Genomic DNA, 23996 nt, shown 5'->3' with positions numbered 1-23996 from the left:
AGGCGGCCAAATCATGTTACTTGAGCACATGGAAATCATCCAATTTCATTGTTCTTTACCTAAAAGAAACAATCAAACAGCTCATTACTTCTCTGATATCTACTCATTTCACACACAAATACAAACAAAAACATATTAAGTTTACTAATCATTGGTTTCGTACCTGTGGCCCGTCTACAGTACGAAACCAATGCCGTTTTCTCTCTACACAAAGTGGTGATGATCATAATCATCGCACGTTTTGGGCTGTGTTGTGAAACCAGGGAGAAGGCTTTTACAATCCTTACACATCTCTCAAGTTATTGCAGAGTTGAAATGAGATAATGGGTGCTCAAGTTTTTTTTCTTGAAGGCAGATCTCATTTCCCTCTGGTTGATTTATCTTTCAAGTTTTTATTCAGCCTGAGCATCTGCATGTTGTTTGATGAATTGTCAGCTGATGATGAAATCTAGCTTGTCAAGGTATCGACTTAATGAAGAGAATGCTGAGTGGATTATCTATGTCTACGGTTCTAGCCAAACAACTGCACTTTGATTTGGTGTTAAAAGTAAGTTATATGTGAATTTTGCGCGTCTTTAATTTTAACTTAGAGCTGATTATGAAAGCTGTGATTTTACTCTGAATCTAGGCAGAAAGAAGAAAAGGTTGGCTTTAAAAAATAAATGACGAAGACCTACCCTAAAGCGAGTTGTTTTTGGTTTCGTATGTGGACCAGATCACAGACCATAAAGAACTTGAGATTAAGAAGATGTCTGTTTAGTTGATATCCTATATGAGGTCAAGGCTCGCAAGCTGTCCTGATTGTGAGCGGTAACAATGCCTAGTTGCTTTCCTATTGACAAGCCAAGCCGTCTCTTCCTATGTGAAGCCATAGTTATGTGGAAATGCTTCCACCAATTCTAGGAATCACTAAAGCTTTGATACGTACAACTACACAACAACAAAAAGCCAAAAAGTGTATAGACAAGTCTAGTTTTAACTTTTTTTACACATTAAAAGACCCTGAAATTTCTCTCATAGACTTAAGATTAAGGTGATGTATTGGGGGATTATGTTACTGTGAAATTGATTTTGTTGTATCGTAAAAAGGGTTAAAAAAAACTTTTGAAAGACTAATGTTTCTCTGATATCTAACATCATCTTCTGGCTAGACAAGAGAGGACAGAAGAAGGTCTTCTTGTCGCTTTCTTGGAGATTGTAGCTTTAGGGCTATAAACCCTTTTGTAGCTTTGATCTATCATTCCTCCAGTGCTCTTTGCCTTTCTTCTTGCTCCATAGTTTCTATTTTTTAAACCTGTCTTCATAAGATCTTCAAGACTTTTAACATTTGCTAGTGATGTGAATGATTGAGATTTTCCTTCATAAAACTTTGACAATCCTCTCCTGCGAAAATATGAAACAACTTTGTTAGATAACAAAGATCTTGAGCTGAGAAAATATCTTTATTTTCATTCATTATTAGGTATTAAACCCCCCCCATAATGTTTTAAGAGATTTTTCTTACTTGATTGGGAGGTGTGACATGAGGTCAGAGAGATCTTCAAGAGGTCCATTTGAAGAAGACGAAGAAACATCATCATCATCCTCTGTTAAATCAGATGAAGAACACATGGAGGATAACGAGCAAGATGATGAATCTTCCTCGAAGAATGTTTCAGTTTCTAACATCGATCTTGAAACTCCTTCAACAATGTTTTCTTCTTCTCCGGTCCTCCTTGAATCTTCATAGATCATGTTGCCCATTTGCTTCATATTCAGATTGAAATGAAGAGTCATCTTTGAAATGAAGATCGAACTCAAATTAATAATTAGGATTCTTGAAACAGGATAAAAAAGACAGAACACAGAAACATGAGTTCTGTTTACGGATATACATCTGCATTTATATATAGGGGGGATATGTGAAGAGGTTCCAGTTATATTTAAAATTTAAAAGAAAAAGAAAAAGGATAAATACATGTGTGGGTATTACTTACGTGCAAGCCGTGGATAACGTTGACCCTTTTATTTAATTTTCACATCTATCTCCAAATATTTGTTTTTGCCTTTTTTGTTATGATCGTTATCTATAATCTGTCACATATGTTAATTGCTATTATTGTGTTTCTTATATGCGGTTCTCATTCTATGGGCCGTCACTTTCATATCCCACTTTTATGTGTTAAAAAAACTATTATTGTAATGTACTTTTTTCTTTAATTTGTCATTTATGAGGTGATATTCATTTTTATATCATTGCAATCATATCAAATACCAAGAATTAGTTAGGATGATCATAAGATAGCTAACAATCCTTTCTAATTTCTATACTAAATATAACTTCTTCTTTTTTTTTTGTCCTATACTATATATAACAATAAAATAAAATTGGTTTGTGTCTAAATAATACTTTCTTTGTTTTAAAATGTAAATAGTTTTAAGTAAAAACATTAATACTATAAAATTTGTTGCCTAGAAAAAAGGTATTTTAGTATATATTTTCAACTAATTATAATAAATCTACAAAATTTAATTAGTTATAGAGTAATTAATAAATATAAAATTACATTAAAATGTTTAAACTAGTTATATTTTGAAACAGAAAAACATTTACAACTACTTATATTATGATAAGTGAAGGAGTAGTATATGTAATATGCCTATGTTAGAAGATCTGTTTAGGAGTGTTCAATTCTCCATGATAGCTGTTGCTCCTTTCGTTTCAATTTAAATATCGTTATGAAAGAAAATTTTCGTTTCAAAATAAGTGTCGTTTTATGATTTCAATGCAATATTTATTAATAAAATTTTCTGTTTATTTTTTCATTGGTTGAAATATAATTAGGTGTATGGATAATGATGTTTTTATTTAAAAAATATACAAAATTAAACGTTTTCTTAAACTGTATGCGTAAGTTTAAAACGACAACTAAAATGAAACGGAAAAAGTACTAGCGATAAGATAAGACCAATTCTTTTAAAACATATCCGAATCATGTCCTCGTCACCACTATCGTAACCCTTTTTAAAATTAATTTCCTTGATTCTGTCAATTGGACCAAAAAGGACCAAAACTATTAGTTCCCATCAACTAGACGACTTTTCCTCAATTTTTATATCGAAATAGTAATATAACATAGATATATCCTCAAAATATATTATATTTTGTGTCTATTGAAATTACTTAAAACATATCCTTAAAACAAGAATATTTCCCGGCTTCAAACGTTCCGGACAACCTACATTGCACGGAAGTTTCATCGAACGTCTGTTTTCCGGTCGGAACCAGAACTTTGTGGAAGTTTACGGAATCTCGTTTCCAAAACGCTTCTAAAATATTCTCTTTAAAAATATGTTGGAAGCTTATGATTCTGTTTTGGAATCACGCTTCTATTCTTTTAAAGAAAAAAAACACAATGTCTTATATCAATAAAAATATAAAATTATAGTTTTTAATTTATATAAAATCCAAATTTTAATAATATTGAATAGAGAGAATATAAATATACAAGTATAAAAATTAACAATATAAATTATCTTTATGCATTGAGGTTTTTATTAAAGATAATCATATATTCAAATATATTATGTCAATTAATTATAAAGTATTAAAATAATTAATATAAGAATTTATTTTAATTTAATTTATGTGTATTTTCATAGTTTTAATATGAAATCATTTCGAAATTATTATAAATGAATAAATGCTTTATTTTAAATTTCAATCATATAATTTTTAGTTCTAGATTTTTAAAAATCTTATATATATATATATATATATATATATGAATACGCTTCCAACACGTACCCGCTTCCTAATTATTTTAAAATTTTCGTTTCCGCGCTTCCATACGCTTTCGCTTCCACGTACCAGCTTCCGTTTCTAAGTAACATAGCGGACAACATAAATAATACATTTTTATTGCAATGCTGATTTTTTTTGTCAAAAAAATAATACATTTTTATTGCAATGTTTATTTTACGAAATTTAAGGATATGTGCACTAGTTGAATTTTCAGTGAGTTTTTCACCAAACTAAATTATAAAGAAAGAAAAAATAAGAAATAATTTCCTTTTAAAAAGATTCTAATATATGTTTGAGATATACTACTTGCACATAATAATTTTTTATTAATCTAAATTTCTTTAAGCATTAAATTTATCATCTAAAAGCTCTAGTGAATCTATCATAAAGCCTATCAAATATAAATTATCAAGATTTTTACATTATGAACACACATAACAAAATTCAAAGTAAAATCTCTGGTACTTGAATATTGAGATTGCAAATTGAAAGTTTGGGGATGTAAAATAGTTCTGATTCACGCATATATAGATATGATCCTTACTTTTTTTTTTTTAATTTCCTTTTAGGTTCTAAACAAATAAAAGTCCCAGCAAAGAAAGAGAAAAGATAGCCTTTCAAAAAGATATTAATGAATTACACCCTTTAAAAATAAGGAAAACCGGAAGGAAAAAAACGAAAAAGATAAATTATGATTTTCTCCATGTCAAATATTTTAGGAAATTAACCTTTACTGCTTTTCGAAACAGTAATAAAGGTTATAAATAATTTATTTAATCGTGAAACACAATTTGACTAGGGTTCTTAGTTTCTTCTTCGCTTGTGCCCCAAGTTTCCCCTTCAGTTTAATTAGAGACTCAAGTTAGGGTTTTCCAAAAACGAGAGCGAACCCCCACCAGACAAAAAAAGATGGAAGAACCGAGCATCAGTGAGTTGCCAGATGAGTTGATCCTGAAGATATTCTCATTGCTTCCGCTTTATGAAGAGAGCATTGCAACACGTCTCTTAAACAGATTACGAATGGAGGGTCCATGGAAACTGGTGCCGAATGTCAGCGTGTTTGATGATTCATATAATAGTTTTGTGAATTTTATGAGTTTTGTTTACGCATCTTTGTTGTTCAACGAGTCTCAAATTCTAGAGAGGTTTCATCTCATGCTTAACCAGAAATATTCAGCTTCAGACATCAACGTTTTGGTTAAATTTGCGGTTAAGCGGTCAGTGAGAAAGCTGAGGATTCAGACGTTTGAGAATACCCTAGAACTGCCGAGTTGCTTGAGTAGTTGCGTAACCCTCAAGTCATTGATACTCCGTCAACTAAGCATCGAGGTTGTTCCTTCTTGCTTTCGCTTGCCATCTCTCAAAAGTCTCCACCTTTTCTCGGTCGAGTTCTCAGGTGACGTGTCTCTTGCAAGTCTTTTACAATCGTGTCGGGATCTTGAATACTTGGTTGTAAAGGATATGAAGTTCAAGACTGTTCCGCGTTGGTTTCAGTTGTCCTCTCTCAGAAGCCTGCACCTTCTTTCGATCTCGGGCTACGAATCTGTTGCAAGTATTTTAAGCATGTGCCCTTTTCTTGAAGATTTGGTTGTGAAACAATCCCAAGTATTCAGTCATTATGAGCCTACTTTGATCACTTGCAGAAAACTAAAAACATTGATACTCCGTGAACTAACTATCAGTGTTGTTCCAGCTTTGTTTTGCTTGCCATCACTCAAAACTATGCACCTTTTATCTGTTGGGTTCACGGAAGGCGAATCAGTTGCAAGTCTTTTACGAATATGCCCTCTTCTTGAAGATTTGGTTGTGAAACAAACAGAAGTAACCCACAGTAACGAGTGTACTCTGAGTAGTTGCAGAACACTAAAAACGCTGACGCTCAGTGAACTTAAGTATCAAGGTGGATCTGCCTTGGTTTCGCTTGCCATTGCTCAAAACTCTGCACCTTTTATCGGTCAAGTTCGAATCTATTGCAAGTTTCTTACCAATTTGCCCGCTTCTTGAATATTTGGTTGTAGACCAATCCAAAGAAGACGGCAGTGTGGTGTTCAAGGAAGTCCCGTATTGGTTTCGCTTGCCATTGCTCAAGAGTCTGCACCTTTTATCGGTTAAATTCTCGGGGAACGATTCAGTTGCAAAGCTTATACAAAATTGCCCGGTTCTTGAAGATTTGGTTATAAACAAAACCAGAGATGACAATGTGTTGATATTCAACATCAATGCGCCTTCACTGAGGAGCTTATCTATCGATAACTCCAAAGGGAAACGTACCTACATTGAGGAGAATCATGGGTTTGTGATAAATGCTCCTTCTTTGGAGAAAATGGACTTTAAAGATACATTCAGTAACCTTCTAGTGTTTGAGCATATGCCAGAGGTGACCGAGGCTAATATCCAAGTTATTTGTGACCAGTCTGAGAACTTCATAGGGTCTCTTACCTCAATCCGTCATCTCTCCCTATGTTGTCTATCTTCAGAGGTAAAAACTTTGTTACTGAATCATTTTCTCAAGATTCTCCTTTTATGTTTTGATGATTTTCAATATGGTGACGTATACATACTTACTTCAATTGCAGACTCCATATCCTAGTGGCACGACCTTCCCTTATCTTGAACATCTAGATCTATGTACATGTTCTGCGGGATGGGCCAATCTACTTGTTTGTATACTCAACGACGCTCCAAGACTCAAACATCTCAAGCTTAAGTCGGTATGTAGTATGTGATTTTTTTTTACTAGTGTGTTATAAGAATAGTATCAAGGTAACACACGTAATGTTTCTTCTTCTCAGCAACATGGTGCCCATTACAATGATCCGATGATCCTATGGAAGGAACCAACAGTTGTTCCTGAATGTCTATCAACGCATCTAGAGATCATGGAATGGAGACAATATGAAGGCACAGAGCAAGAGAGGAATGTGGCTGCCTACATACTAGCAAACACTACATGTTTAAACACGGCGACATTCTCAACAAGATGTAGAAACAAACATCATCGCATGCTCAGAAAGTTAAAGAAACTGAACAGAGTTTCAGAGACATGTCAGTTATTGTTTGACTAATGTTATGGTGTGTGTCTCTAGAAGACCTATGAGTTTCTTAAGGTCCTCTTACCTTTTGTCTCTGACTTTATTTTTGGTGTTTATGTGTTTTATTTTCCGAATCTCTAGATCTTTATTTTGTGGAAAACAGAGCATTTTTCTGCTTACATGTTCATCAACATATAAGATTCATATCCTCTCTGCATTTCAAGAAGATTACTCATCTCCACCACATGTTATTCCTCCTAATATAAGATCTCTCAAGTTCTCATGTGAAGACACTCTTATCCTTTGATACGTCTCTTTATGAAATGTCATGATTTGGGTGGGGATGTCTATTTTATCACATATTCGACCAAAAAGTGTATATTTCATATTAAATGAAGAAAGACAATAGATAATAAAATCTCGTTCACTTTTGATCATCAAGTAATTGTAAACTTTAGAGACACATTACACATCATGCATCTTATCATATCATATCATACACCAGAATGCAGAAGAAGAGAAGAGGACTTTTACTTATCTAAGGTAGTTAACAGGTGGTTCCAAAGTGCCAACAAGTATCCCGAGATCAATATCCTTGTCCTCAAACTTTTTTATGAATGGATGACTCTGTGAACATTAACAAAAAATCGCATGTTTTCATCAAAGATCCTCAAGGTTGTTTCCAATAGAGAAAAAGAGAGTGGTGAGTAAGAATTACTTACCAAGAGGTCCAAGGATGAAGCTCTTGCTGGAGGATCTTTCTGTATGCTATTTGAAATGTAATGAAGAACCATTTGAAGCATTAGTATCAACTCTTTTTCTGTTTCCATGCAGAGTAAACGACAAAGCATATAATGAGTAAACCACTTACCAGGCTGATACAAAGGAGCAGAACTCAGGTGAGAACTGATCAGAAGGAGCAGTTGGTGGTGGATTCTCTACGATTGCTGCCAAAAGCTCATAAAAGCTAGGCGGGTTTTGCTGATCTTCAGATTCTAAATAAGGGAATCTTCCTATTGCGCATTCTAACACTGACATGCCCAGACTCCAGATGTCGCTGCTGTAGTCATATGCGCTTCCACTGATCCTCTCAGGCTGTGAAGTAAGAGAGTAAAATAAAGAGGCATGGTTATGTATATGTTAATAAACAAGAGCTTCTTTCCTAATGTAGTGATCTTGGAACGTTTTCGTACCGACATATAGTTGTAGGTTCCAACAAATGTGTCCCTCTGTCCCATGGAGCTAGCAAGACTTGCACTGACCCCAAAATCTGAGATTTTAACATCTCCTTTATGGTTCACAAGAAGGTTTGATGGTTTAATGTCTCTGTGTATGACATGTCTTTCGTTGTGCAGGTACACAAGTCCTTGTAAAACCTGTTTTACAAGAGGGAAAAATAAGTAAAGAGTGATCAATCATATAGAATGCTTGAACCATTTGGTGATGTATAGGACGTTTCAATGGGACCTGTTTACAGACAACAGCAAGGTAAGGCTCAAGAATAGTCTTCACTTGTCGAATCACATCCACAAGAGATCCACGGTCCATGTATTCGAGCACAAGGGAAAAGGCTCCATTGTGATAGAAAGAGTGGTAGCAGACAACTACATGTGGACACTGAGACGAAGCTTGGTTTATCTTGAGCTCCTGCACAATTTGCTTTCGGATTTCTTCTTGTATGTTCATCTGTATAACCTGTGATTCATAAAAAAATGAACAGAGTCAAAACCCCCAAATGCTTTTAAATTCGAACAAATAATGAACTCCATGTGAATCTTTCTAACCACTTTACAATATTATCAAAAAAAGAGCAAAACTTTCCTGCTTCCTATGTCATAAATTGCAACATTTTAGATTCAAATAAGAGAACAAAGTACTTATCTTGAACGTACCTTCATAGCAAATAGTTTGCCAACCCATTTATGTCGAACTAACTGAACAACTCCACCGCTGCCTTTCCCGATGACTTTCACACTCTCCAAGTCTTCAGCAGTGATTTCGAAATCAAGCTCCTTGCTATCAGATGGCTATTAACAACAAAAACACACACAAGGAATTGTCCTCACTTGCTTTCTTCTATACAACAATGGATTAATGTTTGAGGTAAGTGAAGTTACCGTTGATTGCTTCTCATCTGAGATCAGCCTCCTCCCCTTCTGGTTCAGCAGAAAATCTCCATCGTGAAACGTTCCACTTGCAGTCCTGTACGCAATTCACCAATTAAACAAACCAAGTTTCCACACTGTTAGCTACGAAAATCGAAGACGATTAAGTTCTTCCCTTTTTGAGATTTCAATTGAATTCGATCAAATCCAGAAAAATGGTTCAAATCACAAAAAAAAAAAAACAGATCGTAGTACAATCGGGGAAGTTCAGGATCCAACAAATTATCATCGATGCAAATTTGATGATAATCAATCTGATTTATTTGTAGCGAAATCAGAAGTGCGATTTCTAATCGGGAGAACTTACAAGAAGGAGGAGATTGGGGTTTCTTGAGCTGGAACGGAGAGTTTAAGCTGCTTCAAGTTTGATTTGAGCTTCATCGGCGCCATCTAGGGATTATCGCTTTCGCCCTTTCTCTAAATAAGCAGTTTTTTAGAAAGAGAAAGTGAGAAGTGGAGAGAAGAAGACGATTCTTCGTAGTAACGGATATTATTTTGAACGCGTGAGACCGGGAAAATTAATTAGTATATAATTACGGAAATTAAGACGGGCATAGTAAGATCTAAATGGGCCCTTAATCGACCCATTAGTCTAAGCACGGTTTAAAAATATTCCCTCGGTTATCTCCGGTATTTATGGACAGATATCAAAAAGAAAAGCCTGTATTTTGCTCAGCATTCAATCCATTGATTCCTTTAATTTCTTGTGTAGAACTTAGAGCTACAATCTCAGTTCTTGGAACCCTCATTCCTAATCCTAAAATACAAATTTGGTCGGAAAAAAAAAACTGATTCTGTCTTCTCTTCCCCCAATTTTTATTTCCAGACAGTTGCAACGGTGGAAGGTCGAAGAAGCGCCGACAATCTAGATGTATGTAGCAATAGCAAGCAAATGTAACATTTGTTCCTCAACGGTTTGGTCTTGGTCTAGAAGTGTGACCAACAAAGATTTTGTCTTTCTTCCTGAAGTGGCCTTGTTGTACAGACATTCTATCTGAAAACTTGTGGTGCAATTGAATTACCTGTGTCTATGATCTTGTGATCTGAATCTATCTTCATTGCAATTCACAAAAAAAAAAAACTCAATCTGTAGAACTAATGTAATGGGGTACCATACTACCATTCATTAAAAATTTCAACTCTGACACATGAAGACAATAGTTTAAGAATCATACAATTCATCACATGGTAGGTAGTAAAATGCAGCCTGACTTTTAAATGATTCATCACATTCAGCATATATAAATAGATTTTCTCTCACAGTTAAACTAGAATATAATATGAGCAACATCAGCTTAGATTTCAGAGCCCTGATTCAATGAGGTAGTCACCGAGCCTCTCCACAACCATATTGCACTGTCCAGGAGTCACTGGTTCCTCATAGATACCAAAGACTAAGGCTTGGGTGGTCTTCTTGATGGTAACACCACCAGCTCCCTACAATGTACGCAAAAAAACTTACAATATTGGTTAACAAAAACAACAAAAAAAAAGAAACCGGGCCTCTGGTCTAGTGGTATAGGAACCTCAGCTGAGGTGCCCGCCATCACGAGTTCGAGTCCCGGCCACAACGGATTTAACATCCCTTCCGTTGGGGGCACTGGACCCCCTAGGGAATGTGGCTGTCCAGATACGAGAGTTAAAAAAAAAAAAAAAAAAAACAAAAGAAAAAAAAGGTTCATCGAGATCAACTCAAGTTTACCTTCTTTCCTCGAATCACAGCGTTTGGCTCTCCTTGGATTACCATGTACTTTGCGCCATTGATGAACAATCCCGTTGGAGCAAGTGATCCAGGTTCAGAGAAGTCTTTGTTGATGCCTTCGATTTCCTCAGGCTTCAACTAAAACAAGTTAACACATGTGAAGCTTTGTGAGAAACAGTATGAGAATCAGGAGACCAAACTCATACCACATTTAAAAAAAAAAACACATGTTCATGTCCAAAGTCGCAACTTTTTATTTATTTATAAAAGGCTTAAAAATGATTCAATCTGTTCATAGAGGAACTCGATTGAACACTCAGTAGACATCACCAAACGCGCAAAGATGATAAGAATCAGTACTGGCTGAAGAAACAAGCACTAACCTGAGGGAAATCTGCGCTCTGAGCCCAGACGCTACCGTCTTGGCCGATAATTGCGGCGGCGGTGAGGCGCTGCTCGTCCCCGAGATCGCACATCAAGTGGTCGTCGACGTAAGTCTGCCACGACATCTTCGTCTGCTTAGCTCTCTGCTTCTTCTGTGGTTAATCAGAATGTTCTAGAGATAGCGTTGAAACTACAAGTGTTCGTGTGTGTGGTAGGAGTGGCATTTACGCTAATAGATGTACATGAACGACACGTGTCAGTACAACAATCAAGCCGTCGTATGTAAAAGAAAAAAAGACTATTGTTTTTTATTTTTAACTTCTTATTTTATTGATATGTAACATATTACGTTAAATAAAAATTACATCAAACATGTTGTTAATAAGAACTTTAAACAGATGTTTCCTAACACATTCGTAGGATAGGCTGATTCGCTAGCTTTCTTCCAATTCGTTCTTGGTCTTGTATTATCTTTTTTTATGGTTCTCGATACCTTTTTCTTAAAAGATCAATGGATCCATCTGTTACATCGCCATCCGTTCCAAACACTTCCGCTGCAGGAGATAACATGATTTGTTGTATGACGTTAAAATTCTTTTGATTTGTAACGGATAAAAGCCATATCTTCAATATGTTTTGTTGAAAAAACATCTGTGGACTCCTTGTTTCTGTCAACGATAACACATCAATGACTACCGCTAAAGGCCTCCAATAAACTACCGCTAAAGGCCTCCAATCGATGACTCACCGCAAGCATTATCATATCATTCTCCCCATTACAGGAAGAGTGGGTGTGGCGAAGAGATGATTGACTCAGACGTATCTCCATTGTTTGTCCAATGCACGACCATGGCGGTTTCCAATACCAAACTACCCATGTACAATAATGATACTCAATCAACAAATCGAGAGACATAAGTAAACCGTACCCAAAGGCCGGACAAGAACACTCCCAAAAGGAGACAACAACCACGCCAATTTTGACGCAGACCATAACCGATGACCACAGGAAGGATAATGGTGTGGGTGCCGCTACCACGGTCCCTAACCGATCAGACTCGCCATGACTCGGAATAAATGAAAATAGAGTTTGGTGTCGAGTGGAGAACTGCAGTTTCGACAACTCAGGTGGACACAAAACCATCAAGATATGGATGTGGCAAACAAAAAAGAAAAGAAAACAGAAAAATCCGGCGGTCTAAACCGCAGGAAAGGCAAAAAAAGACTATTGTATTTCACGATAAACCGTCGTATGTTGGTAAATGATAAATTGAGAAAAGAGAAAAATAATACTCCATTTTAATAAATGGAAAACCCAAATCAAATTTAAGGGGGAGTTATTGGGAGATGAATTTATATAGAATTTGTAAATTTTTAAGAGTTGATAGATTTTAAAAAATCACGTGGATTTGTGAAAATTTATATACATTAACTTATGAAATTTGATCATAGTTTTATTAGATTGATATAGATTTTCATAAATTTGTATTACTTTTTTCTATCATTCTTTTTGTAAAGTAAATATATAATTCTTTTTTAAAAATCATATAGCATGATTATTTATTTATTTTCTTTCAAACTAAAAAATAATAATAGTGATATATACTCTTAAATATTTTTTTAAAAAAGTTTTTGTTACAAAAAGAGCACTCAAAGAGGAAAATAACTAAAAGATGTTTCATTAAAAAGACAAAAAAATTATTTTTCCCTTTGCTTTATAGATATACAAATAATAAAATAATAATAATAAAAATAATAAAAAAATTTCTGTTTAATTTCGAATTACATGTTTTTTAAATTCGAACTTTTTACAATTTTAAAATAATTTATTCGATTTTTTCAAAACTTTTGTCAAATTTTCTTTTTAAAATTCAAAATTTCTTTTTGAAACTATTTAAAAAAATTATATTAAAATTTTAATATATATAAATATAATTATATATTCAAAAATGATAAAACAATATAAAAATTATATATTCAAAAATGTAAAAGTATATAAAATGTAATAAATTATAGTTTTGGACATATAATTTGGATTTAAAGTGCAATATATATTTGGTAAATATAACTATTTTGTTTTCTAGTTTTTTATCACATGGATTTTGAAAATCACATGAATAAATATGATATTTTGAAAGTTGAATCTTATGAGTAAAAATGAATAGAATTCATCTCCAAGAGATTTTGAATAACAAGAGATTTGAATGGATTTTGTAAATTCGTAACAATATATTCTATTAAGATTTTAGAAATCCAAGAACTAATAACAATGGAATCTCAAAATTTTTAAAGTTCATGAAAATTCACTTACCGATAATCTCTCTTAAGGAAAATGGAAAGATTTGTTTAATAAATAATAGAACACTTATTTCACTTTTAACTTTTTCAAAATTTTCTTAAAAAATCTTTCAGTCTAACATTAACAATAATGAAATGATTGTAAAATAACACTAGGATTTTCATTTGATATCACACCAGGATTTTTTTTAATGATTTGTGCGAAGCACATTTTTAAGAAATCCTGGAAACCCAATCAGCTAAAGGGTGACAATATATTCTTTGTTATGGACTTTAGTGTAATTAGTAAAAGTCACTCTGTTGGTTTTAAATATCTAATAAAATCAAAATTTTATAATTCTGTACTTTATTATTATTTTCATTTTTTCAAAGTTTGTTAGGAAAATATAGTGTTCTGAAACGTTTTGAAAGATATATTTCTCTTTATTTAGCTAGATTGTAAGTCTAAACAAAAAAAAACTGGAAATGCTACAATTTGGAAATAAATTTTCTTTTATTTTAATTTTTTATTTTAAAGAACATTAAAGTATATTATAAATGGTATGTAGAAAACAGAAAAAAAAAACGGCCACAATAATACACATTTTTCACTAGTAGTATTTTATTCTGGTTCTTTGAGCAGTTGCATTGTTTTCAGTTTACCATCAACAGAATAATCGATTCCAGAACACTCGATATATGATTCATATGGTTTCACGTGTATAATTTATTTTAATGAATTATACACGAGTTGTTTCCAAAAATAATTATATACAAATGATTTTGTATTTGTTTAAAACGAATAAGCAATAGAATTGTGAACTTTATAGGCTTTTGTCAACTCTTTCTGAATTTTAGAAATATTAAAATAAGATTATCTCTTTGTTAGCAGCATAGAGTTGCTTGATACATGACATCCCAAAAAATAAGGCAAAAAGATTACGAAAACTATTAAACAAATATGCAAACGTAAAATAGAGACAGCCGGCACATCAAATCTGATTTGTCTTTTTTTTTTAATCAAGAGATTATGCTTCTTTAACGTCAGAATATTCCTTCAACATTGAAACAGGCCTACTGATTAGAATTTAGAAAAGACAAAAGGTGGAACCGGTCAAGACGCAACCTCATACTCTCATAAACTTAATGGTTAAAAACACTATTTTATTTAATTTATAATAAATTTCTAATTATAAAAAATTAGATTGAAAAAAAAACTTTCGCAGTTTTCTTATACTTTTATTAAAAATATCATTCACAGTTTTTTAATAAATTTGAACTTTTTAAATATGAATATTTCTTTCTTTAAAATCCATAAAAATGTTAAAAGCGGCACTATTTGAAACGAATGAATAAAATACTATTTTCCAAACCCTTAATTTAAATTACTTCTTTTCCAAACCCCCAAGTCAACTATGTCCGTAGATGGACACTTAAAACTGTTCTAGAATAATGTGAATAATCTTCTCCAAGTTTGAAAGTTCTTTTTTTCCTGCATTTACATATATATACACGAGAATCCTGTACCCAATTGCATATACACACTCATGTTTAAAAGTTTTATTTGAGGCCAACCACCTGTGTGATCAGATTACCCGTCTAAGAAAAATCAAGAAAAGTTCTTCGTCTCTCACTCTCTTACATCTTCTGATTATGTCTAGTCCGAAGATCGTCAACGGTCCCGGTGGTTATATACTACAAGACGTTCCCCATCTCATCGATTATCTTCCTGACCTTCCGGTACGTTGCACTTTGATCTCTGGTTGTTACCTTATTGATTTGTAAAGTTAAAGTAATATTCTCCATCTCTACAAAGAGATCGTACCTAATATCGTCTATTAACAATGGATGAGTCTTTTGCTTTGGGTTCTGTATCTTTGATATGTAACATATGTTTCATGGTTTATGTTATTTGCAGACTTATCAGAATCCATTAAAAGACAATCCAGCTTACTCAGTGGTTAAGTAAGTAATTTTCACCTATCTTTAGACGTTTTCATTGCTTAAGGGTGTTCATAGGTTTGATTTTGGGTTTTGTCAGGCAATACTTTGTTGATACAGAAGATACTGTACCTGAGAAGGTAAGTTTCATCAAGCACAATCCTTCTTTTTACCCTAACTGCTTGAAATATGGTGTTTAGATGATTTATATCTTACTCAGAAAACTGAGGAAAATATTCTATTTTTTGTTCTTGTTATTCAGATTATAGTCCACAAGGATGGTCCAAGAGGAATCCATTTCAGACGCGCGGGTCCACGCCAAAAGGTTTACTTTGAGTCCGATGAAGTCCATGCATGTATTGTTACATGTGGAGGTCTCTGTCCTGGCCTCAATACCGTGATTAGAGAAATCGTGAGCAGCTTATCTCACATGTACGGAGTAAAAAGAATCCTTGGAATCGATGTAAGTTTTGTGAAAACATAATACTAATCTCTTCGTCTACAGTTTGATATATCGCAGCTATTGTCCTAATGATTCTCATATGTAACAGGGTGGATACAGAGGTTTCTATGCAAAGAACACTATCCCCTTAACCTCTAAAGTCGTGAACGATATCCACAAACGAGGAGGAACAATCTTGGGAACCTCACGAGGTGGGCATGATACCAAAAAGATTGTTGATAGCATCCAAGAGCGGGGTATCAACCAGGTTTACATCATCGGTGGAGACGGAACACAGAGAGGAGCTTCAAAAATATTTGAGGTAACGTACGCTAGCCATTGTGATTACGACATAATATTAATTAAGTTGTAAGCTTTAAAATTAATAGCTGAATAAAGATTGTGTTGAAACCATGTAGGAGATCAGAAAGCGTGGACTTAAAGTTGCTGTGGTTGGAATACCGAAGACGATCGATAACGATATACCAGTAATTGATAGATCTTTTGGGTTTGACACTGCTGTGGAGGAGGCTCAACGAGCGATCAACGCAGCACACGTTGAAGCTGAGAGTAATGAGAATGGTATCGGTTTTGTAAAGCTTATGGGTCGTCACAGTGGTAAGTTTTTTCTCTTCTTATGTGTTTTTTTGCTTTGAACGTTACAGTTTAATGATTATTTGACTATTTGATGATTTACTACAGGATTCATAGCGATGTATGCTACATTAGCAAGCAGAGATGTTGATTGCTGCTTGATTCCAGAGTCACCATTTTACCTTGAAGGAGAAGGTGGACTCTTTGAGTACATAGAGAAACGGCTCAAGGAGCATGGTCACATGGTGATTGTTCTTGCTGAAGGAGCAGGTCAAGAAATGATGACGAAAAGCATGGAGACTAATACTCTTGAGGACGCGTCTGGTAACAAGGTTCTTAAAGATGTCGGCTTGTGGCTATCACAAAGCATCAAGGTAAACAAAACAAAAGACTCAAAAACTTTCTCTTATGCCACTACAACGAAACCTCATGAATATTGTTTTTTTTTTTTACTTTATTTAATGGTGATAGGATCATTTCAAGAAGATCAAGATGGTGATGAATCTCAAATATATTGGTAACAAAAATCATAACCCCTTTTTCAAGTAGTTGGATTTACTCTTCTTTTAAACTTAGTTTTTGTTTCTTGCTTTTAGATCCTACATACATGATCAGGGCGATTCCAAGCAATGCGGCAGACAATGTATACTGTACGCTTCTAGCTCAGAGCGCGGTTCATGGTGCAATGGCTGGTTACACCGGCTACACCAGTGGTCTTGTCCATGGAAGACAAACATACATCCCTTTCTACGTAAGTTACTAATCAATCTGAATTGTGACTAGAGATGTTGCAATGGACTCCTGACAGATTAGTCCTGATTTGATCTTTTTGTTTTTGTGCAGAGGATAACAGAGAAACAGAACAGTGTGGTGATTACGGATAGAATGTGGGCAAGGCTGTTGTCTTCTACTAATCAGCCAAGTTTCTTGGGTCCTAAGCATGTATCTGAGGAGAATAAGGAGACGCCGCCTGACGGTGAAAACTGTAACGGAGTTGTGGATATTCCTCAAGTGACTAAAGAGTAAAGAGATCACCAAGTGAACGTTAAAAACAACTTTTGTTTGGGAACTTTCAGTTTCAGGAATCATATATATTCAGGGGTTTCTGAAAATTATGCCGTTTTCGTGTGGAAGTGGAATAATTGTAAGAATTTGTGAAACACATCTTAGATTGTTGTAGATGTGTTGTTTTGTAACATTTTGCAACTTTTTGCACCTTCCAAATATCATATCATATGATTATGATTTATGAATAATGAGAACAATCTTTTTGTTTTGTTTACATTTTGAGATTATATCATTTTATGATTTTGTAAGAATTTAGAATATAATATGACAATAATTAGATTAAATAGGAAAGATATATAACCTAATATAGAATTCACGAGGCGAGGTGGAGGCTTGTATGCAGCCACAAACTGCCACAGTGCTGAGATCAGATGCGGCTTGGAGAGTGGATTCAACAGTCGCTGGACTGGGATGGACAATCTCAACACAGGAAGAATTGCGGGAGTATTCGGGACTGAAACATCAAGTGTTCTCGCCTGCTTTAGCGTTGCGGGCAGGACTGGAAAAGTGCAGGGAGATGGAAATCTGTCAGGTTAAATGTGAATCAGATTCCAAACTGCTAATCAATAGCATCAAGAATGGTAATGCATTAACAGAACTATACGGTGTCGTGACGGATATTCTCTGCATTGCAAATGAATTTGCTTCTATTTCTTTTGCTTGGATTTCGAGAGAAAATAACAGAGCAGCAGATGTGCTTGCGAAACAGAGTTTGAATGTATTTGGAGGGGGTTCACCTCCCATTTAACATTTATTATCTAATGAATGGAAGTTGTGTTTCAAAAAAAAAAAAATCTAGGTGGAGGCTTGATCCATTGCCGACTAGTCTTTGATATATATATCAATATATGTTTACGTCGCTCTTACCAAAAAAAAAAAATATATGTTTACGTCGCTATTACTGAATGGCTAACACCATCGAATGAAGGTAAACGATCCACTATGTATCATAGGCCTGGGCATTTTAACCTGGACCCGAAGACCCGAACCGGAACCGACCCGGAACCGAACCGAAAATTTACAAGTACCTTTTGGGTCTAAATTTTTTTACCCGAAAGAACCAAAACCGAAAAGGAACCGACCCGAATAGATCCGGACCCGAAAAGAACCGACCCGAATAGACCCGACCCGATAAGAACCGATTTGTACCCGACTTAAAAACATGTATATCTAAATCTATGATGTTTTTGTGTTCTATTTTATATATATTATTTTATGATTTAGTTGAAATATCTTTTGTGAACAACATTCGTTATTATTTTTTAACATTTTTTAAGTAATATAAAGCTTTAAAATGTAAAATTTAGAGTTTTAAAATATTTTATTTTAATTATTAATAGTTTCATTTAAGTTGTTTTGTAAAATTTTAGATATATATGACAAATATTCAACTAAAGTTGATGGAATTGGGTATATCATATCTTTTTCAGATCCTAAATACCCGAACCCGATCCGGACCCGATATTGACCCGAAAAATTACGGGTATTTTATGGGTATTTTAATTATAGACCCGAACCGACCCGGACCTGAGAAGAACCAATCCGAACCTGAGAAGAACCGACCCGAACCCGAATCGAAAATTTTTAAGTACCTATTAGGTCTAAATATTTAGGACCCGAAAAGAACCGATCCGAACGCACAGACCTAATGTATCATGTCGAAGTTTATTCATAGCTATGTATCGTGTCGAAGTTTTTTTTTGGTCAAAACAATAATGTCTATTTCTTAAACTCAATAAGCAAACACTGAACAAAGACAAAGGATAAAACGATACACTATGTATCATGTCGAAGTTTATTCATAAAAGGAGAGACGGGTACAATACTTAGTATTAACATTCGCTAATGCTTAATGTTATAATAGAATTTTGTTAACTATGCAAGGCAGTACTTCCAGTTGTTGACTAATCACTTGGTGGTGGGGAGAGTTAGAAAACTCTTTTTTTTTTTTTGATCAAGAGTTAGAAAACTCTAATTGCATTAAACTAAATCATTACAAATCAGTAAACACGTTTTTTATATGTAAATAATTGACTACGTCACAGTTACTCTCTCATCTTTCATCAGACAACCAAGATTCAGAAACTTGTTGTCTTCTTCCTCCCATGGCTATCAACAACTTTTTGCTCTTCAGTTTGACTTTCCAGCTGCTCCTTCTACTTCGTGGTTCATCTGAATCTTCACGAATCACCGGCGATGTGTCGCGAACGCCCAAGAAGTTCCTCGAATTAGCCAAGAGTCAGGATCTTTTTGATTGGATGGTGAGAATCAGAAGGAAAATCCACGAGAATCCAAAGCTGGGTTTCGAGGAGTACGAGACCAGTAAACTCATTAGATCGGAGCTGGACCTCATGGGAGTTAAGTACAGGTATCCAGTCGCTATCACCGGCGTTGTTGGTTATATCGGCACGGGAGAACCGCCGTTCGTCGCGCTGAGAGCTGATATGGATGCGTTACCTATGCAGGTGCAGTTACATTTATAGACCATTAGAATATTCAATTCGGTTTGAATTGGTTATTAATCTGGTATAGAGAGTTTAGATAGAGGAGTTCATGAACCATCTAAGAAGGAAAATTCGGTTTAGATCGGTTCTAATTTATAGGTTGGATCGTTAGGAATAATAAAATTTAGAAACCAGTTAATATATAAAAAATCAATTAGTTGAAATATGGGTTAAAAATAAGGTAAATAAAAATACCGGATAGTTTAGACTATTTGGATATTTTTAAATAATTTTGGAATAATGTGATAGTTCGATTTTGAATATTTTTAATATGCTTGTAAATTATATTTATAGACATTTAATTCGTTTATATTTAAAAGTAACTAGGTGTCTTCCTGCAGTAAAAAAATTTAAAATATTTTTTAACAGATAAATAGAAGTTATATTTTAAAATAAAATTTAATTAATATTGTAAATTTTGTAAAAAGATTTAAAATATTTTTTACAAATAAATAGAAATTATATTTTAAAATAAAATTTTATTAATATTGTAAAAAAAAAATTTCGTATCAATATTTTAATATAAATTTGATTTAATTAAACATAAAAATTATATTTAAGAATATGCATGTATATATTTGAAATTATAATTTTAGATAGATTTTTCTATCTATTAATTTTAATTAAATATATTAAATAAATTTGTAAAAGTTGCATAATTACCAAAAATTAAAATTAAACAATATTTATAAAATTTGTAGATATATAAGAAAATAATGATTTTACGATTAAATTTTTATAATTTTCTAAAAAAATTGTATACATTTTTGAAAATTTTAGTAATAAAATTGTAAATATAGTCTAGGAGCTTTATCTTTATGTATAAAAGTCATGTTTTATATTTTGGATGTTAATGGTTCTGGTCGATTTTTGGTTTTTTTAGTCTGGTTTGATTTTTAGATATCGGACTGATTCTCGAATTCAGGAAGATGTTGAATGGGCGCACAAGAGCAAAGTACCTGGTAAAATGCACGCTTGTGGACACGATGGTCATGTCGCTATGCTTCTTGGTGCTGCCAAGATGCTTCAAGAACATCGCCAAGATTTGCAGGTTTTACAAACACTTTCTATATTAGCCTTTTGCTTTAATCAGTAACACTAACCTAAGACATGTTTGTTAGGGAACTGTGGTGCTTATCTTCCAGCCAGCTGAAGAAGTTTTCGCCGGAGCGAAGAAGATGATAGAAGAAGGAGCTTTGAAGCATGTGGAAGCCATTTTCGGGATTCATCTTACCAACCGGGTTCCCTTTGGCAAAACCGCTTCACTTGCAGGTTCCTTACTGGCTGGATCTGGCTTCTTCGAGGCTGTAGTAACTGGTAAAGGTGGTCATGCTGCCATCCCACAACATACCATAGACCCAGTTATTGCAGCTTCTAGCGTCGTCCTAAGTCTTCAACATCTGGTGTCACGTGAAACCGACCCTTTGGATTCAAAGGTTACTCCTTAGACCTCATCTACTTGGTCTTGGCTTTTCTTCTAACACAAGTCATTCTTCTGTAGGTGGTTACAGTTTCTATGGTTCATGGAGGCAATGCCTTCAATGTCATCCCTGATTCAATCACATTAGGAGGAACTCTCCGAGCATTTACTGGGTTTTCTCAGCTTCAACAAAGAGTCAAAGAGGTGATGTGATTTAAGATTGCAGTTGTTTAGATTTTCTGGTTTATCTAAACCAAACACGGGTTTTTAGGTTATCACAAAGCAAGCAACAGTTCACCGGTGCAATGCACCAGTGAATCTAACACCACACGGTAAAGAACAAGTCCCACCATTAGTGAACGACATGGACTTATACAAGCAGTTCAAGAACATGGTCGGAGATTTGCTGGGTGAAGAGTCATTTGTGGAAGCATCGCCTGTTATGGGAGGAGAAGACTTCTCCTACTTTGCAGAAGCAATCCCTGGCCACTTCTCTTTCCTTGGAATGCAAGATGAGACAAAAAGTTATGCCTCTACTCACTCATCGCTCTATAGAGTCAACGAAGATGCGCTTCCCTACGGTGCTGCAATGCATGCATCGATGGCCGTACAATACCTACAAGGCCACTAAACGGTCCGACTCACCCAAAGAGGAACTCTAAAACCACTATCTGATTTTATTACAACTTTGTTCATAGTTCATTGGATATTTCTATAGACCATAAAAGACACTTGTCAGGTTATTAGTCTTAGAATTCAAACTAAATGATTAAACCCATGGTTAGTTTGTGTTGGAGGCTGATCATCAGATTCAAAACTAAGATCGTATTTCATAGCATGGAATCAAAACATATAGAGTTAAGAACCAAAGATACATGACTAAAACAAACGGAGAAAGATCAAGTTACAAAAAGAGCAATAGAGCTTTGAAAGAAGCATCTCTTTCATGCAAATATCATCAATCTTCTACTTCTCAGAAGAGTTGGGTCCTCTCTTCTTACCGAAACCAACAACTGCAAAGATCCATTTACCGAACATAAATCAATGAATATATAAAGACAGGCATTGTCTGCTAACCAAAAAGAGCTATAATCTATTTACCAAGAAGTACTTATTCAAACATTTCTGTAGATTATTCAATTTAGAGTAATCTCAATTCATTTCAACTAAACCAATGCAAGTGTAGGTGTCTCACTATCCCAATCTTTTATAATATCAATAGACGCACAAAACGTAATCAAATCAGCAAATTATTTAAAGTCATTTGAGAAATTACCGGCGGTAACGAAACGGCGATTGTGCTGAAGACGCTTGTGAGCACGTCCTCTGGGTTTCTTCTTCTTATCTTGCTTCGCTACCTTCGGTGTCTGTCCTCTCACCTTACCGGCACGTGCCAAGGATCCGTGCACTTTTCCTGAGATTCAACAAACACTGACCGTGTTAACAGAGATCCAATGGCAAAAGATATAGAAATGTCTAACCAAATCAAACGATTCCATTTTTCACTAATGCTGTAGTACAAAAATTATACTAGAAGCTATGAGGAGGATTTACCCATGGCTGATTTGCTTCTCTCCTTTTTCTTCCGACGGCTGTGATTAGCTGAAAGGAGTGCGTAATCTCTGAGTTAGGGTTTTTGGTGCTGATAACATGTATTTATACCTGACGGTGAGATTTCTTGGGCCTTATAGTAAAGAACATTTCAAGAACTTTTATATACGTGAGGTTATAAATATAGACCCATAGTAAAAATTACTTTTAGGAGGCATGAGGCCCAATAATAAAATATCTTTTTAGTATTCTATTCTGTTAGGTTCGGCTCTATTCCAGTTTTCAGTTTCTGGTGCCTTATTCAGTTATTTATAAATTTTGATATAGGTTCCCTTCGGATCTTGCGGGATTCGATTCAGATTTGGACAACTCGTTAAAATTATTCTTAAAAATTAAATTCATACATATTTGAAATTTCTTGATATAAAAAACAATATAAATTTGAATAATGTGTACAAAATTGCTAAAATTAACATAAAATTTAGTTTAGCTTGAATATTTGGACGGAAAATCAATAAATATTTCAATTAGCTATTTAATTTTAACTATTTGTTTATAAGTGCTTTAGACAACTTTAAAATATTTTACATATTTTAAATATTCTATTGGATATTAAATCTTAAAATATAAATCTAATTCAAATATATTCGGATATCCAAAATATTTTGATTTAGATCGAATTTTGTTTCGATTTTCTAAACACCAAAATTTTGAACCTGTTCCGATATTTAATCAGTTTCAGTTCGAATTTGGTACTACTTTTTGAGATCAGATTCGATTTGTTTTTCGGATATGTTTTTTTTTTTGCCTAGGCCTACTACTTACTCACTTAATATGTTTGTACAAAGATTGATATTATATATAGTGTATTTTCCATTTTCTTTTTCTTAACAACAAATAAATTCCAAATAGATGTAATTTATTAGTGTATGCTTCTTGAAAAATATTGCTATATTTATTTGATTATTTTTCTGTGTATAAAAACATAAAAAGATAGCGATGTATAGAGTAAAATAGAATGAGTTGAAAAAAATACTACATGCGTTTCCTAAAATGCATAGAAGAAAAAGTATTTTTAAAAGTTATATTTTTACATTTTTAATTTATATTTTATTAACTATTAATGAGCAGT

At 34.0% G+C, this 23996-nt stretch overlaps 6 protein-coding genes and 1 pseudogene across 6 annotated transcripts; 3 read left to right on the top strand and 4 right to left on the bottom strand.

Moving 5' to 3' along the window:
* Positions 1-871: 871 nt before the first annotated feature.
* LOC106387446 (protein OXIDATIVE STRESS 3 LIKE 2-like) lies at positions 872-1913 on the bottom strand. Its single transcript, XM_013827311.3, has 2 exons — positions 1505-1913; positions 872-1383 (listed from the first exon to the last, which is right to left on the bottom strand). Exons 1-2 carry the CDS (start codon positions 1774-1776, stop codon positions 1137-1139), a joined length of 519 nt encoding a protein of 172 aa, XP_013682765.2. The 5' UTR covers positions 1777-1913; the 3' UTR covers positions 872-1136.
* A 1859-nt stretch (positions 1914-3772) lies between these two features.
* On the top strand, positions 3773-7021 carry LOC106383704 (annotated as a pseudogene).
* A 201-nt stretch (positions 7022-7222) lies between these two features.
* Positions 7223-9484, bottom strand: LOC106385249 (mitogen-activated protein kinase kinase 6). Its single transcript, XM_013825178.3, has 8 exons — positions 9289-9484; positions 8934-9018; positions 8709-8843; positions 8284-8511; positions 8010-8192; positions 7688-7911; positions 7539-7584; positions 7223-7443 (listed from the first exon to the last, which is right to left on the bottom strand). Exons 1-8 carry the CDS (start codon positions 9369-9371, stop codon positions 7351-7353), a joined length of 1077 nt encoding a protein of 358 aa, XP_013680632.2. The 5' UTR covers positions 9372-9484; the 3' UTR covers positions 7223-7350.
* A 593-nt stretch (positions 9485-10077) lies between these two features.
* LOC106387448 (profilin-5-like) lies at positions 10078-11313 on the bottom strand. The gene is made up of 3 exons (XM_013827312.3): positions 11067-11313; positions 10684-10821; positions 10078-10418 (listed from the first exon to the last, which is right to left on the bottom strand). The coding sequence occupies exons 1-3, from the start codon at positions 11190-11192 to the stop codon at positions 10284-10286; spliced, it is 399 nt and encodes a 132-aa protein (XP_013682766.2). The 5' UTR covers positions 11193-11313; the 3' UTR covers positions 10078-10283.
* A 3447-nt stretch (positions 11314-14760) lies between these two features.
* On the top strand, positions 14761-17603 carry LOC106387449 (ATP-dependent 6-phosphofructokinase 7-like). The gene is made up of 10 exons (XM_013827313.3): positions 14761-15084; positions 15263-15309; positions 15386-15425; positions 15548-15748; positions 15837-16049; positions 16147-16345; positions 16430-16695; positions 16793-16838; positions 16918-17072; positions 17165-17603. Exons 1-10 carry the CDS (start codon positions 14998-15000, stop codon positions 17345-17347), a joined length of 1437 nt encoding a protein of 478 aa, XP_013682767.2. The 5' UTR covers positions 14761-14997; the 3' UTR covers positions 17348-17603.
* Positions 17604-19203: 1600 nt separating this feature from the next.
* Positions 19204-22333, top strand: LOC125584203 (IAA-amino acid hydrolase ILR1-like 2). Its single transcript, XM_048752295.1, has 5 exons — positions 19204-19854; positions 20819-20944; positions 21015-21329; positions 21395-21517; positions 21585-22333. The coding sequence occupies exons 1-5, from the start codon at positions 19495-19497 to the stop codon at positions 21942-21944; spliced, it is 1284 nt and encodes a 427-aa protein (XP_048608252.1). The 5' UTR covers positions 19204-19494; the 3' UTR covers positions 21945-22333.
* On the bottom strand, positions 22124-22993 carry LOC125584204 (40S ribosomal protein S30). The gene is made up of 3 exons (XM_048752296.1): positions 22868-22993; positions 22590-22727; positions 22124-22326 (listed from the first exon to the last, which is right to left on the bottom strand). Exons 1-3 carry the CDS (start codon positions 22869-22871, stop codon positions 22280-22282), a joined length of 189 nt encoding a protein of 62 aa, XP_048608253.1. The 5' UTR covers positions 22872-22993; the 3' UTR covers positions 22124-22279.
* Between the last annotated feature and the right edge of the window lie 1003 nt (positions 22994-23996).

This window comes from Brassica napus, chromosome C3, assembly GCF_020379485.1.
Source record: "Brassica napus cultivar Da-Ae chromosome C3, Da-Ae, whole genome shotgun sequence".
Lineage (NCBI taxonomy): Eukaryota > Viridiplantae > Streptophyta > Magnoliopsida > Brassicales > Brassicaceae > Brassica > Brassica napus.
The sequence above is the reverse complement of the archived record's forward strand: the minus strand, read 5'-3'. Positions and strand labels throughout refer to the sequence as shown.